General features: G+C 46.6%; 2 protein-coding genes across 3 annotated transcripts in view; both read right to left on the bottom strand.

Moving 5' to 3' along the window:
- The window catches only part of Dhrs13 (dehydrogenase/reductase 13), a 5464-nt gene extending 4994 nt beyond the window's left edge, over positions 1–470 (bottom strand). Inside the window, exon 1 of the mRNA XM_010642278.3 lies at positions 1–470. Coding sequence (XP_010640580.1) covers positions 1–118 — 118 coding nt within the window. The 5' untranslated portion in view covers positions 119–470.
- A 1664-nt stretch (positions 471–2134) lies between these two features.
- Phf12 (PHD finger protein 12) overlaps positions 2135–15878 on the bottom strand; it is a 44050-nt gene continuing 30306 nt past the window's right edge. For both annotated transcript variants that reach the window (XM_010642277.3, XM_019210379.2), the window contains 9 exons: positions 14207–14371; positions 10449–10607; positions 9062–9857; positions 7708–7833; positions 6835–6978; positions 5286–5384; positions 4484–4566; positions 3665–3803; positions 2135–3322 (listed from right to left, as the gene is read on the bottom strand). In XM_010642277.3, the coding sequence (XP_010640579.1) occupies positions 2988–3322; positions 3665–3803; positions 4484–4566; positions 5286–5384; positions 6835–6978; positions 7708–7833; positions 9062–9857; positions 10449–10607; positions 14207–14371 (2046 nt within the window). In that variant the 3' untranslated portion in view covers positions 2135–2987. The remainder of the gene's footprint in view (positions 3323–3664; positions 3804–4483; positions 4567–5285; positions 5385–6834; positions 6979–7707; positions 7834–9061; positions 9858–10448; positions 10608–14206; positions 14372–15878) is intronic.

Raw genomic sequence — 15878 nt, 5'->3', positions numbered from 1 at the left:
CGGCCGTGCGGCCCCGCAGACTGCCGAGGCCGCCGCACTGCGGGGCCTTCACCAGGTTGTAGTAAATGAGCACGTAGGCGCCCAGCAACAACCCCGCGCCCAGCAGCAGCGCCTCCATGGCGGCAGCGCCTCTGGGCTCCTGCTCAAGCCTAGCGCTGCCTTCGATGGCCTCGTCGCAGTTTCCACCCAGCCTCTTATGGGCCTGGAAGGGGGCCGCGCGCCTCGGCCTCTCTAGCCAAGGCGGAGGCGGACACGGGTGTGTGTGCGTGCGTGTGCGTGTGGGCCCTGCAGCGCCCTCTAGGCGTGCGTCGGCGTCCTCGGGCGATGTGCCTGTGTGAACGAACACCTGAGAGGTGCTGTGTGCGTTTGGGCCCTGGGAGCGCCCCCTAGACAAGTGCCTGTGGGAACTCCCCCCACCCCGTGCACCTGTACTCCCAGGGACGCTGGGAGTGCCCGCTAGGTCTGTCCGCACGCGTGTGCGTAGTCTGTATGTGTGCGAATGGCTGCTGGGTCACCCTTCTCGTGTTTCTCTGGATTGTGTGTATGCCTCGTAGGTGTGCCCATTCCGGCGGTCCCTCCAGGCGTGTGCGTGCGTCTGGAGTCTCCGCCAACGCCTGTGCTGAATGAGCAGCACATTGTAGGCGTGAGTCTGTAGCAGAGTCCCTCCCTTCTGGAGAGGCATACACATGAATGAGCTTATGTCTTTGAGTTGTCCTAAGAGGCCTTTTTCAATGAACAAATCCTCGTTTCTCATCTTCACATGCAGCCCTCAGGAGTCTTCCCTATACAGGCCAGAGAGGTGACAGTGCCCAAGGTAGCATGGGCTAAGGCTGTCAGGATTTTCTGTCATCCCCTGCCCCTCTTCTGTCACCATCACTCTTTCTGAAGTAGCAACTGCTATTTCTTTTCAGGAAGAAAATTGTCTCTGGATTGGTTTTCACAGGTGTAAATGGTACATTGTTACTCAATGGAAAAAGTGACTATGAAGGTGAGGTAGGCAGGGACAGTTAGTGAGACGAAGGGCACATCTGGCCAGATGCTTTGGGAGGACCATGCCTGAGAGTATGACTTAGTACCTAATGTTTGGCACTTATGGCGGTGCCCAGCAGTGTGGACACCCTTGGAAATAACCCAGGTGCAGATAATAAAGCTTCTGCCCTTAGGAAGTTCACAAAGTCTGTCAGGCAAGGGGCACAGACTGGGTGAGACAAAGATGGGTAGAGGGGGCAGCAGGGACGGACCTGAGTATAGGTACATTTCCTGCATTGTGGACTCAGTGTAACTAGAGGATATGGATAGAATATTCTCAAAGTACAAGGCAAAATCCTAATACACAAATAAATCCTAATACACAAATAAGTATTACCTGCTCAAATAGTGCTGGAACCCAGAATGGTGGCCCACATCTGTAATTTTAGCTATTTGGGAGGCTGAAGCAAAACGGTCTTGAACTTGTGTTCAAGGACAGAGCCTGGACAACTAGCAAGACCCTATCTAAAAAAACAAAACAAAACAAAACACCTCCCTGCCCAGCCTGCACAAGGATCTAAGTCTGATCCCCAGTAGTAGGGGAAAAAATAGTGCTGGAATCAAGGTCGAGTTCCACCCCTAGTACAAAACAAAAAACAAAACAAAAACTAAGGTGTTCTCTATTGAGGAGACTCTACTCAGAACTTCCTTGAATCAGTTTCTAAGACATATTAAGAAGGGAGTTTGGTTTAATGAGGGTCCTGGAACTTTAGAATTAAGGTAACGCAGAGGTCTCCTGATGGACTGGCAGTTGTGAAGTTGTGATTTCAAATCATGTAACTAGAAGCAGCATAGCTAGGACCAGTGATCAGATTCCACTGTATTAGGGTTCCCCAGAGAAACAGTACTCTTCCACTGCCCTGTACCCTGCACAAGCTCACTCACCTCCAAACACCTCCCTTCTTTCCTAAACAGCCCTTGGGAACTGAATTCCTGGGAGTAAGACCTGTTCAAAGGGTCCCCCAAGTGGTTGGACCCAGATCTCAGGAAGGGTCCCCTTTAAGGGTGATGACAGGTAGGACAGACAGGCAGAAAACATAATTTGAAGTATTTTTTTTTTATATACAGAATACAGGAAAGTTTCTGTAAAGTCTAAAACATTACAATTACTATGTACATTGGTACTAGTTGTAGGGGTGGGAGAAGAGGGAGCTGGGGTGGAAGAGGAGAAAAGTGGCAAGAGAACAAAAAAAAGACAAAACAGGTTTACGACAAAACGTTTTTGCTACAATAGACAATTTGAGAAAACGTTCTAGCACATGTAGTACTGTACACAGTTTTTAAAAACATTGAAAAAATGTCATCACTAGATGTATTTACACAAAATCCAAATACTTTTCCTTATTTGAAATAAAATAGATGGACAGCCAGGAAAAGAATTCATTTCTCATTGTCCATAATACACAGTAGCTACCTGTAGTGCAACTGCTGCAGAAAGGGAAAATAACTCAGAGGGTGGGAACCATGGAAAAGAGGGTGGGTAGCGATCTTTATATTAAATAAAACAATGATATTGTATAGATTTTGCTGTATGAAAACTGTATTTTTTTCTTTTAATATAAAACTATTGTCACTGCCACAAAATAGAACAAGTTTCTGATTATTTTACAACGGCGGGCGAGGGGGAGGGAGCAGGAGGTGGGGGGAAGGGTTTATGTTGGAGGAAGTGTCCAGACCACAGGTCTTCCCTTCCCTGCCCACACTGTTCCTCAGCTCGGGTTTGCCGCTTTCCCATGAAATGTTGAGTACAAATATATGTGCAAATGCCCCCTAGAACTTGAGAAAAGAAAAAGGATTTTTAAAAAACAGTCAAAAGTTTTCTTCATTTCATGCAAAGATTGTAGTTGAAGGGTTTCCTGGTAGAGTATAGAAAACACCCGGGCTTGGTTTGTGTACATTTTTGCATTGCAGGAGTCTTAGGCGGGTATATAGGCTGGTTGGCAGGGTAGCCACTAGCCCTAGGGAACGGAGTTGGAGCGCAGCACAGGGCCCTGGTGGGGCTTGAGAGAGAGCTTCTCGGCTAAGACCCCATCTTGCAGCAGGCTGGCATCGCCTTTGGGCTGTTTGGTCGCAAACTCAGTGATGCTGAAGACAAACTGCAGGCAGCCCAGCTTGATGTAGCTGCCATGGTGCAGTAAGGCTGTGCCCTCCCAGCCGGCCCCACTGCCCCCAATCAAGCTTGAGCTGCTGGCTTTACAATTGCAGGGTCTCCGCTGCGGCCCCTGGGCCTGGGAACTCATCATGGCCGCCTCCTCACTTGGCTCCTCATCTTGTTTCTGATGTCGGCAGCGCCCTGGGAAAAAAGGAAATGGTCACAGGAGAAGACCAGTGAGCTGACCCTCTTGACTGTTTGCCAGGGCCATCCCCCAGCAACTCTATTCCAACTGCTACACGACCAGAGGTAAGGGACATTCAGAAAGGAAAGGTGGAGCCTGAAGTCCCCAAAGAGGTCTATGTCATATACACATGTCAGTGCTCAGCTCTTGCTTTTCCAAGGCCTTCCCAGAGCCCATGAGCATGGACAGCCTGGCCAATGGGACTGGGGAGGCAAGAGACTGCAAGTCATCAGCAGCATGGCAGAACCACTGTAACTGAGGATTCAGCTTTTTGGCCACATGCCTGTGCTCCAACTTACTGATGACACTCTGCACTTTGGCAACAATACTGCTTGGGGGAGTTGGTGGGGTCTTCTCAGAGAAGTCACAGGAATACAGCACGTTGTCCACCGTTGTCCCGTGCTCACTGTAGTTTAACAGCTCATAATGTTTGGTATTCTGAAGAGAAGAAGGGGAGATAAGATGTGTGGTCTGTTGTGTGGGGCCTGGAGCTAAGGCGAGAAAGGACATACAGAGAAGGCGGTGCTGCTCTACCTAGGGAGCATTCATATTTCTCCCCAGTTATGGCCCCAACCTTCCAGAATGGGGCAAGACTCACCTCTGGGGAAGCCTGTCTTCCTAGTGACCCCCATCCCTACTCCATTCTTCTGCCTCCTCACCACTGGCTCTTGTTGATATGGCATTTACAAGCAGATGATGATGAAACTCACAGGGATACATCCACAGAGCTCAGCTTCCTTGTATTTATTATTATTATTATTGTTATTATCATTATTTTTGGTACTGGGGATCAAACTCAGGCCCTTGTGCTTGTGAGGCAGGCGGCAGAACCACTGAGCTAAATCCCCGGCCCTCAGCTTCCTTTTATATCCCCTCACCAGGATGGGCTCCCCCTGCTGTGCCTCTGACAACTTCAGCTAAAACCACAGCCTTGCTCCTGAAAGGAGGTACCTATGGTCGGATGCCCTTTTACACCAAGACTCTTCTCTTCTAGGTACGACAGGGAGGGAAGAAAAGAGGAACCCTCCTCCCTCCTCCCAGGGAACCGAACAAAAACCAGTAAGGGGCAGAGGCCTTAGGCTGGGAAAGCTCCCTCCCAGTCCACCTCCACTCCTCACCTCATCATAGAATATGCAGGCATGTTTTCCGGACACGTAGTTACAATGACCATAGTTTGTAAGGCACACATCCATGTCAGCTCCTGCAAAGCAGCAGGAGAAAAGGAAAGCAGAGAACAGATTACAGGGTATATGTATAGGGAAACAGAGGGAAGAAAGGAGTTAGTTTCTGGGTGGGTGGTAGTAGAAACCTCAAGGGGCAGGTAGGTAGCTCAGGACCTGTTCTTATTTTTGAACAAAATTAGGTATCTTTTCCATCCTCTGTTAAACAGCTGTCCTTGCTAACTGATCTACTTTAGAACACATGACTGCTACCCAGAAGGAACAGTTAGTTACTAAAGAAGGAGGGATATTTCCATGAGAACATAACACAATGATACAGGGCTTTATATTACCTGAAAGAGAAACTCCTAGCCTAAGGGTTAATCTGTCTGTTGCTCTGTGTCAGATGCAGGGCTAATTTAAGGCTGGGTATGTAGGAGCCCATCATTTTTGAAGATGTCCAGGACAAGCATTTGCCTGCTCCTTGTGTTTTTCCTTGAAGTGTTTCAGATGCTCCAAAGCAGCAGTCGGAGTTGATTTTTATCTCACTGCCACACTGGGCACATACAGAGCAAAAGGGTTTGAATCTGGAAAGCACCAAACTGTCCTGTTCCTTGATATCTCTTGTTGGAAAATCTCCTGGGTTAAACATCAATTCAGAAGGAGCTTCCCTCAGGCCTTTCTAACTCTGAGGGTAAAAGTGCTAACGATCAGAGCTTAAGACATCAAGTAACTGGATGTCTTACTCCTACTGTCTCACCTGTCCCGATGTAGAGGGTTCGATAGCACATGTTCACAGCTCCTCCCAACCCTAAAAGTGGGTAGAACACAGCTCGGGCCTGTACCTCCTTTCTTTGCACTGGAAGACAAACACAGGGACAGAATCATTCAGAAACTTAGAATTCTATAACTCAAATGTAAAATAACAAAACCTGGACTTTTGGCTTGTGGCATGGAGAAAATCCCACTGGATGACTCACGTCTGACACTGAACTGTCCCAAGCTGAGATCTTCTGTCCCTACCCACAGCATTTCCACTACAAGTAAGGAGGACCATTTTTGAAGATGGCCATAGAATTCAAGAATGTTAGTATATATAGTTAAGTTCCTGGGCTGCTTGCTGGTTAGCTTCTCAGGGACACTCCAACAGACACTATAGTGATGAAAGGGAAAAACAGAAGGCATGGATGGGTGTTTCTCACAATTTAATGTGCACATGGACTGCCTATGGATTCTGTTAAAATGCATATTCTGGGCTGGGGAATGTAGCTCAGTGGTGAAGTATTTGCTTAGGTTCAATCCCTGGCCCCAAAACTAAAGACATGCAAAAAATGGAGATTGTGAGTCAGTCCCCACTCCCCGCACCCCTGCAGGCACACAATTTACATTTCTAAGAAACTCTCAGGAGATGCAGATGTTCTAGGGCAGTGGTGGCAGAGCTATGGCATGAATGCCAGAGTGGGCTGTTTCTATCATTGAAAGCTTTAAAAGGTTCACCATCACTGTTCTAGGGATACATTGTTTGAAGCAAGAAACCTCTTAAAGGTTAACGTTAAGAGATAACCAAGTAGAGTTACTTGGGAAGGTTCTGCAGCTTGACCACTATTACTTTATTTTTCATCTTGACTCAAAAAGTTCCTTTGTGAGCTTTTCTAATTCAAATATTAAAAATCAACTGAGCAGAAAGCATACCACATATACTCTGTAGTACTGATAGCTTTTTTTTCCTTTTGATATCATGAATTGAACCCAGGATCTTTGTACTGAGCTACATCCCTAGTCCCTTTGTTTTTTTATTTTTGGTACTGGGGATCAAACTTGGGACCTTGCTAAAATCCCCAGCCCTTCCAGTCCTTTAATTTTGAGACAGGGTCTTGTTAAATCGCTCAATTGCCCAGGTGGAATTAGAACTTGTGATCCTACTGCTTCAGCTTCCCCGAGTGCTGGGATTACAGGTGTGTGTCACCACACCTAGATGACTTGTAGCTCCTTTGGTGTCTTACAGTGAACTTGTATGAAAGAAAGTTATAGCAGACTTCCTCAAGTCTGAACAGAAAGCTGTGGTTGTCACTGTACTCCTGCTGAGGAAGGAAAAAAAAAAAAAAGAGGGTTTGGGATTTAGCTCAGTGGTTCCACTCGCTACCTGCCTTGCAAACACAAGGTCCTGAGTTTGATCCCCGGTACCTGCCTCCAGTGATTTATAAATCCCATAAAGGCTCACTGCAAGTTTTGCGCTACCAAAAGCTGATATTCTCCATGGAGGCAAGGTGGTTATTCAAATATATGGTGGCACGTATGTGCATGCCCACCTTCTGTGTGGTGCCCTCCAGAAGCCATCGGATGTGTCCCAACACTGCCTGGTGAAGCTTGGACCCGAGAGGGAAAAAGCTGATGTATTCTCTGCAAGGCCAGAAACTTGATCAGCTTCTCATCCAGCATATTTATCTCGATTTCTATCAACCAAAGAGAAAGATAAAAAAGGGAGCTGAGAAAGAAATAGAATGTGAAAGTAGATAAAGAGTCACAGGGCAAAGAATTCAACATTTCTGAAATCTAATCTGGAGACTTTTGCTTAAAAAGCGTACAGATGGAGCCACCTTCACTTGCCATTTGCAATGAGGCAGCCCTAGTGCAGGGTATGCAGATTCCACGTCTAATTAAGGCGGACTGGCTTTGGGTAAAGTACTCCTAGAAAGGCAGATCAAAATAAACTACTTGTTGATACATGAGGAAGGGTTTTATGTCTGGTAAAGTCTTTAAAAGAAAAATTTTTTCCAGGGCCTTTGCATCTAGTTAATCTCCACCCCCCAATTCCCTCTTCTTTTTTGACACCTAGGATGATAAGTTGCCCAGGCTGGGCTTGAACCTGCGATCCTCCTGCCTCAGCCTCCCAGAGCGCTAGGATTACAGATGTGCACCACCACACCCTCCTCAAAACTTCTAAAATGATTCTGTTCTCAGTGGTTCACTGTGGCTGTTTTCCCTTCCTTTGATTATGTGTATGTGCAAATGTGGACGGCAGGAACAGGAATGAGAGCCTTCTTTCTCATCCTACTCCTCTATACAAATGGACACTCCACAATCACCCCCATCTCCCCAGCCCTTTTGGAAATCTCTCCCTGGGAAATGACTTGAACACTGTCCAGGGACAGCATCTTTACAACAGTCGCTCACTCACTCACCTCCATTGACATCCATAAATGCTCGAAGTGAGTTGGTGAGGTCCACCATGGCAGTAGAGTTGGCTGGGAAAGAGGGTACGGTTAAAGCGCTTCCTATGGATAACGTGCCGGGGCTGACCTTGCCATCTGGGGACGGAGCAGGAAGACTGTTACTTACGTAGCCTGAGGGAAACCCACCGGTCCAATCCCCCACTGCTGAGACAGGTCTGGATTTCGGACCCAAGGTGATGTTCCCTTCTTGATTCTCAACCCATTGGCTCTGGAACTCCTAGAGCTAAAAATTTGTGGTGAGGAAGGGCTGATGGAACAATGCACCCGGGCACGCAGGAATTTCCACGGCACTGAGAACCACTGTAATCCATTGCTCTGGGGAAACTTGTGGGGTAGCTTCATTCCCTGGGCCATGACCACCTTCCTGTTGCCTCTACTTTTATAGAAGTAGTATCTGCCCCTGCAGTTCCTGCCTGCTGAAGAATGATTCACAGCGTGTAAGATCTCTCCACGCTGGTATTCAGAGATAGAGACAGGAAAACAGCCAAAGAGTAGGGCCATCCTGGAACCAGGGGCCCCCATGCAGAGAAATCAGTCACCTGGTTACCGAGACTCCCAGCTGACTAGGAGGCCGGCTTCAGTTCAGACAGGAGAGACCACAGGGGTTTCCAACAGCATCTGAAACCTGGTTCAGATGCTGGGGTCAGCAACCTCAAGGTCCTGAGTGCTAACTAGGGATAGCTGAGAGAGTAGGCCCACACAGGGCCAAGTACAGACTTAAGGGACTGCCCTTCAGCAAGCTTCTGGGCCACACCAACCTCTTTAGGCGTCCCACTGTGCAGCTACTCTGAAAGGCACTGCTGCTTTTTGTCCCTGACAAAAAAGTTCCTCAGATGAGCTGGTTCTGAGTATCTGCATCAGGCGTGGCTTTACTCTCTTATGTGGATCATGAAATACTGAGGCCATTACCCAGAACCTCAGGCGTCACCCCTGTGATTCCAGGGAGCATGCTGCCTTCCTCCAAAGTGATGGAACAAGACAGGCAGAAGACTAGGCCTGGAAAGTGAGAAGGAGTCAGGAGACCCAGGCTGTAGTTCCAGTCCTGCAACTGCCACTGCCTTGGTGGGTCACCTTAAGAAAATCACTTTAGCTTTCAAAGCCAAGCAATCCCACCTAGATGATGGGGACAAGTTAACATGTAGTTCCTCTTCTATTCAGATATACAGGGAGGACAAATAATATAGAAATCGAAGTCCTCTGATACATTCACAGGGATATATATATGTGTTTTTGAATCTTCAGTCTTATTTGCCAGGAAGAGCATAAACTTATTCCAAATCACCTGAAGCTGAGCAGCACTCACCTGACGAAGGCGCTGGTGAGCAGAATCGTTGGTTAGCTCCTGTGGCCAAGACATTGTCTCCTGCTGCTTGGGGGGGAGTGAGCACCCGAGTGGCATTTGGGGGTGAGCCCAGTGGCCTTGAATCTGTCAACGGAGGTCCTATCTGGGATTGGACAGTCTTTCTTTGCAAAGTGCTGGTGTTCTCGATGCTGGCACAAGAGCTGGGAATGGAAGGGGGCAGGCTTGGGACAGGAACCAAACTCCTCTGGGGGCAAGAGCTGGGGCCAGTGGCATTTTCTGTCTTCACAATGATGCCAACGGTGTGGTTCTGAAGCCCCGCAGCCGCTGGTGGCGTGAGGGGCCGGGGCCAGCCTTGCCGGTGTGAGAGGCCCGGTAGGGGGTTGTTGGCGCCTGGAAGTCGCCGGGGGTCCGTGGAATCAGTGGGGCTGCTGTAGAGGTGTGGGCCATTGGCTTTCACCTCGGTGTTCACTGGCCCATTGGCAGTCCCACAAGGGGCTTTCTTGGATTTTTCCGCACAAGAACTGCAGCTGATGTCCTCTAGGGCTGGGGGCTGGTGGGGTGGAGAGCAGCTCAGGGCATTCTGGGTGCTAATCCCTGAGGGGCAGGACAAGGGGTAATGGGAAGGTGTAGGTGCCTTGTCAGCGGTTTGCAGGGAGGTGGTGATTGAGCTGTCAGTCACAATAACAGGCTTAATATCAGCCTTCTCTGTCTGTTCAGAGTCCCAATGCGAAGGCATCTGCTTAGCAGATAAATGTTTCAATATGCTGCACTGGAGCGCAACAACACTACAGAGCCACTGCAACGGAAGGAGAGGAGAGGAGAGGAAGGTGAGAGGTCTGGGAGGCGCTGGTCCATCCTGCCACATCGGCCAGGGCTATAGTAGAGCTGACAAGTACTGTTTCCGAGGTCCCAACTCGAATGCCCAGTAAGGGTGTGCTTGACTCCTGATAGGATTCCATTTCCATTCCCAAGCAAAACTTGTTGGTACACTCAGCAGGTAATGCCCTGGACAGCAGAGCCTGGGATTCCTGCTTTGGCTTTGCCCCTAAGGCTGACTAATAGCCAGCAAATACCCCAGCACCTGCTGTATGTCCAACACTAAGAACTAACCTCTCTATGGGTCTAGTCATCTCTTTCTACCATAGAGATTTGCCTGGATTGTAGTGCACTGGGGGACCGATGGAGAGGAGCAGACCAGTTGACTGTAGTTCTCTTACTTGCCTTTGGGATCTGAGCCAGAGGTTCTCTGTGGAATACTCAACTCTTGAGGGGTTGGGAGGGAAGGGAGTGGAGATGGGAATGATAGACACTGAGGCTACTTCCAATAACAGCTGCAGTGAGATGGAAGGAAGATTGGATTTGGAATCCCAGCTCTGCCTTCACTCACCTCTTGCTGCTCTGCCTGAGTGGCTAAGTGCTCAGAGTTCAAAAGGTGCGTCTGTGATTCCTCTGGGATCCCATTGCAGATCAGCTCCCCATCCCGAATAGCCGCAGGTGCAATGAGAGGGGGTGGAAACTGGTACTGAGATTTTATAGCATCAGGAACCTGTTCAGGATAGATAGAAGGAGGAAGGAAAGGGAAGTAGTGCCAACATGTCCAGTTGATTCTGCCCTGGCACGATGTACTGTCTGTGGTGCTGGTGCCCAAGAGACCATCTACTCTGGGGTCCACCGAGGACAATGAGGCTCAGTGTGCTGCAACTGCTCTGTGTCCCCCTTTGACTCTGACACACGCACACTGGCTTGAAAAGGCACAGAAATGCAAACAGCAGGTAGGGCCTTCACTTTTCTTCATCAAGGTCCAAGGCCTGCAGAACTCAGAAATCACTGCATGCTGTCTTCTGCTTTGGCCTGAAATGTGTAAGACTGACATTGGACATGGCTTCAGAGCAGTACTCTAGGTTCTTACTGCCCAGTGTCAAGTTTGGGAAGTGGCTAAGTAATAAGTTAAGAGATAAGTTAAATGAGGTCACATTCATGGTGGAAATGCTCAATATGAAGCCTATTATAAGCACTCAGTCATTGTTACTTTTCTTTTTTTGTTTTTGTTTGTTTTTTTTTTTGAGACAGGGTCTCACTATGTAGTTGAGACTGCCCTGGAACTCACTATGTAGCCCAGGCTGGTCTCGAACTCACAGCAATCCTCCTGCCTCAGCCTCCCGAGTGCTGGGGTTACAGGCATGCGCCACCACGCCCGGCTCAATTGTTAGTTTTCATCATCCATTCATTCATGATTCATGAAACAATTGAAGATCTTTGTTGCACAAAGACAGAAGACACAATCTGACTCACACAATGTTAAGAACAAAAGATCTATAAGCAAAGAGTCATTCATACATTCAACCAACATTTATTGAGCACCTCCTGAGTCTGACACTATTCCAAGTCCTAAAGGCCCACAGATGAATACACTTAAGCCCTGCCCTCAAGGAGCTTACAGTCTAGTGGGGAGAAAAGCATACAAATGTAACAATACAATAGACTGGGTCCTAGAATAGGACTATCCATGTCTCAGATGCTATCTCAAAAAAATATAAAGGAGAGTATTTATTTTAGCTTGGAGGACTGGAGTTTGGGATTAGGGAAGATTTTCTTTGGTGGTATAGGGACTGAACCCAGGACTTTATGCATTTAGGCAAGGTTCTTCCATTGAACTACATCCCCAGCCTGAGGAAGATTTTATAGGAAGTTAGTATTTGAATGGAGGCTTGGGAGTTAAGAAAGACCTTCTAGGCAGACAAAGGGGAAGTAAGGATAGAACAGCAAAACATAAGGCAGAGAGATATAAAAGTACTTGATGGATCAGGAAAGCATCTGCAGAACCAACAGATTGGAGACCAAGACCTTATGCAGGAAGGGAAGAGGAGATCAAAATGGCTCCCAGATTTTAGGCCTAAGGGATTGGGTAGAGATGGCTGTCATTCACTGACACAGGAAATACAGGGCGAAGACTGGATTTGGAGAGGTAGATTTGGTCTTGGTCAGATTGAAACTGATATGCACAAGGACATGAAGTTGGAAGCTACTGTCATGGACTTTCTGAGATCACCCAGTAAAGGGAGGACAGAGCAGTGAGGACCAGTCTAAGGCTGCCATCAGCAAAAGAGTGAAAACATAGGTGGAGGAAGAACTCCCAACACAGATGTCAAGTTCCTAGCAGATTTTGCCTGCACTTCTATAATCAAGAGTAGAAGCTACCATCCTATGATGCTATACCCCTTAATTCACTCTCAAACTAAGAACAAAATACTTTTAGGCAACTCATGCTCTTGATTTTTCTCAACAGAGAAACATTTTACAAGGAGGAATAATACAATGACAAAATGTATTGAGGCTTTCTGTTCACTTCAGCAGCCAGGATCTCTTTCAATTTACACGGTGAATTACACAATATGGATTACTTTTAGATCCATTTAACTGAGGCATGACGCATGCTACCTCTAATATTCCAGCCTCTAACTGAAAACACTTCTATTTAATTTTAGAAAACGCGTGTTTCCATTGCAGTATAAATATTTACCCAGTTAGGAGTTTGTTATACAATTTCCAACAGCATCTTCCTGGGGCTGACACCACTGGAGGTGACAGCAGTGGTGTTTTAGTTTAAAAGTGTGGCTGCCATCAGGTGGCCATATTGGAGAACTGCCAGTTTCTGTTGACACAGGACTGTGGGTTTATTTTAAAAGATAAAAGATCAAATTTATACATAGATATATAGCAATGGACCTTCCAGATTAATTAAATGAGGAGAATGGTTTTCGAGGCTGGCAGCGCTGAACCACTGAACTAAATCCCTGGCCCTTTTTTTCTTTTTGATTTTTTTTTCATACAGGGTCTCACTATGTAGCTTAAGCAGAAATTCACTAGGTAGCCCAAGCTGGCCTCAAACTCAAGATCCTCCTGCCTCAGCCTCCCGATGCTGGGAATAAAGACATAAGCCACCATGCCCAACTTACCACAAGTTTTTCAATAAAGGATTTTTTTTTCCTGTCAATCTCTGAGGATAAAGTTTAGCAGCTATTAAGTATATACAAATAACAGGTATTATTATTATTATTATAGCAATGCTACAATTTGGAGTACTGGTGATTTGTTAACAGCAGCCTCAAAACATAGATTAACTAGTACCCCCTCCTTCTTTTTTAACAGTACCAGGGACTGAACCCACTCTAAGATACATCCCTAGCCCCCCCCCTTTTAAATTAATAAATTAATTTGTTTTTTGAGACAGGGTCTCACTATGTAGTTGAGACTGACCTGGAACTCACTGTGTAGTCCAGGATGGTCTCGAACTCACAGAGATCCTCCTGCCTCACGAGTGCTGGGATTACAGGCATGCACCACCACGCCCAGCTTATTTATTTATTTCTTTGCCCTGTCTATTTTTAATTTTGAGCTAGGATCTTGATAAATTGTTATTAGGCTGGGTATAAATATGTGATTCTCTTCCCTCAGCCTTCCAGAATGCTGGGATTACAGATGAGTGTCACCATACCCAGCTTAGATTTAACTCTCCTATAAACATTTCCTCCTAAAATTCTTCAGCTGCAAACAGCTCCTCAGTTTTTACATGGCTCTTTACTTAACCACCTGCCCCTTCACCTTACCAGATAGCTCTTGGACAGAGGTCATCTAATAGGTATAGATGAATATTAGGTGATGGGGTAGTGACAACTGAGCACAACTAGGTTTGGTGGGATAGGCTGAATAGTTCTAAATCCTTCACAAAACTAGAAATCTGTGAACTTCTAAAGCCTAAGTGGGGTTTGGCTCTCATAATCCTTATCACCATCCTCAAGTATTAAAACATAAGGTCACTGCCAGGCCTGGGGGTGCATGCCTGTATCCCAGCACTCAGGACCCTGAGGTAGGAGCATTGCCATGAGTTCGAGGCCAGCTTAGGGTACATAGTGAGCTCAAGGCCAGTCTGAACTACATAGTGAAACCAAAACAAAACAAAATGAAACAAATAGACAAAAAACAATAAAAAACAAAACAAAAGGTCACACTTATTACTTGCTGAGACAACAAAGAAAAATCTCTGGGGCTTCAGTTTCCCTATGTATAAAATTGAGATTAGTACCCTGTCCATTCCATGGAGACAATGAGAGACCATCATTCTGCCTGTTCTGGGTCGTGACTTACCTTTAAGCTTCTTCTTTTGACTGACTGGAGCACACGGCGGTTGGGAGGGTACTTCTTATGGATTCGGTTCAGGAAGTCCACTTTGACTACATGCTGTGAAATGGTGTCCTGGAAACGATCAAACACCTGGCACCGATTGCTCAGTGTCATATTCTTCTGGTTCAGCTAGGAACAAAGCAGAAATCGGGCCAGCGATTTAGCTCAGTGGTGCTGCCGCCTGCCTCACAACTGCAAAGTCCCAAATACAATCCCCAGCACCAAACAACAACAGCAGCAGCAGCAGCAGCAGAAACATCCCTGAGTGAACTCATTTTCTGGGTTTAAAAAACAGAAGCTCTTTAGCCAGGCATGGTGTTGCATGGAGGCCGAGACAGGAAGATTACAGGAAGATTATTAGCCTCAGCAACTTAGCCAGACCTTGTATCAAAATGAAAAAACAAAATAAAACTAACATACACAACTGGGAATGTAACTCAGTGGGACAGTGACCCTGGGTTTGTTCTTTAGAGCTGGGGGGAAAAAGGATCTGTGTTGACAGCTTCCTAGTTAACAAGTTAGAAAAAACTTTAAAGGGGCTAATAAAATTAACCAGCTAATAATTTTTCAAGCACTAGAAAGCTGTTCCTTAAGATACATTTGTGCCAGGTGTGGTGGCACATGCCTGCAACACCAGCTGGGGTAGGAGGCTCACCTGGGCTACACAGTGAGTTCAAGTCTAGCCTGAACTACACAGCAAAACCATGTCACACAACAAAACAAAACAAAGAAAGATATGCATTTGAGTAAAGTGTTTATGGTCATTTTCTTCTGGCTCAGCAGGAAGCCAAACAAGACACTCATAGTGAGCCACAGAAGGAAAAGTGGCCTGAGTCAAAAGAACACTAAGCCAGGTGTGGTGGTGCACATCTGTAATCCTGTCACCCTGGGAGGATGAGGAAGATTTCCAAGTTGAGGTCCAGCTTGGGCAACTTAGCTAGACCTTGTCTCAAAATAAAGGGCCAAGTTATAGTTCAGTGTAGAGTGCTTGCATAGTATGCAGGAAGCCCTGAGTTCTATTCCTAGTATCACAAAAAAGAACACAAAGTAACCTTCTCTTCTATCTGAGCAAGATTTTGTTTGCTTTTGTGGTGGTAGGGATTGAATCCAGAGCCACACACATGCTAGACAAAGGTTCTATCACTGAGCTACAACCCCAGCCCCATCTTGTACAAGTATAACTTTCACTGAGGGTTCCCCTCAATGGACAGTCAGGAAGCACATTCCCATGATGAAGGCTAATATCACCCCACAGTTAACCTCCTGGTAATGATATCTCCTGCCACTACGTTTTGGGGATGGAACTCAGGTCCTTATGGCATGCTACACAAGGGAGCACCTCCTCCTGATTTCCTTTCCTGTTCTGCTTTGGAAGTGATTATTATAAATGTCTAGAAGAATAAGCCCTAATCCTCTTGGAGACAGCAACTGATAGTTTGATTCTAGCCTCAGGAAACAGTATGGTAAATTAATCTAAAACTCCTGAAAGATAATATTCATTCAACTTACCGAGCACCTATTATGTGCCAATTGAAAGTGATTATATGAAGAATTAAAAATGCAACAGCCAGGGGCTGGGGATTTAGCTCAGGGGCACCAAACCTGCCTCTTAAGCGCAAGGTTAGGAGTTTGATTT

The sequence above is a fragment of the Fukomys damarensis genome, unplaced genomic scaffold, assembly GCF_012274545.1.
Source record: "Fukomys damarensis isolate Sample0158 unplaced genomic scaffold, DMR_v1.0_HiC HiC_scaffold_13, whole genome shotgun sequence".
NCBI lineage: Eukaryota > Metazoa > Chordata > Mammalia > Rodentia > Bathyergidae > Fukomys > Fukomys damarensis.
Note: the sequence above shows the minus strand (reverse complement) of the source record. Positions and strands in the feature narration are given on the sequence as shown.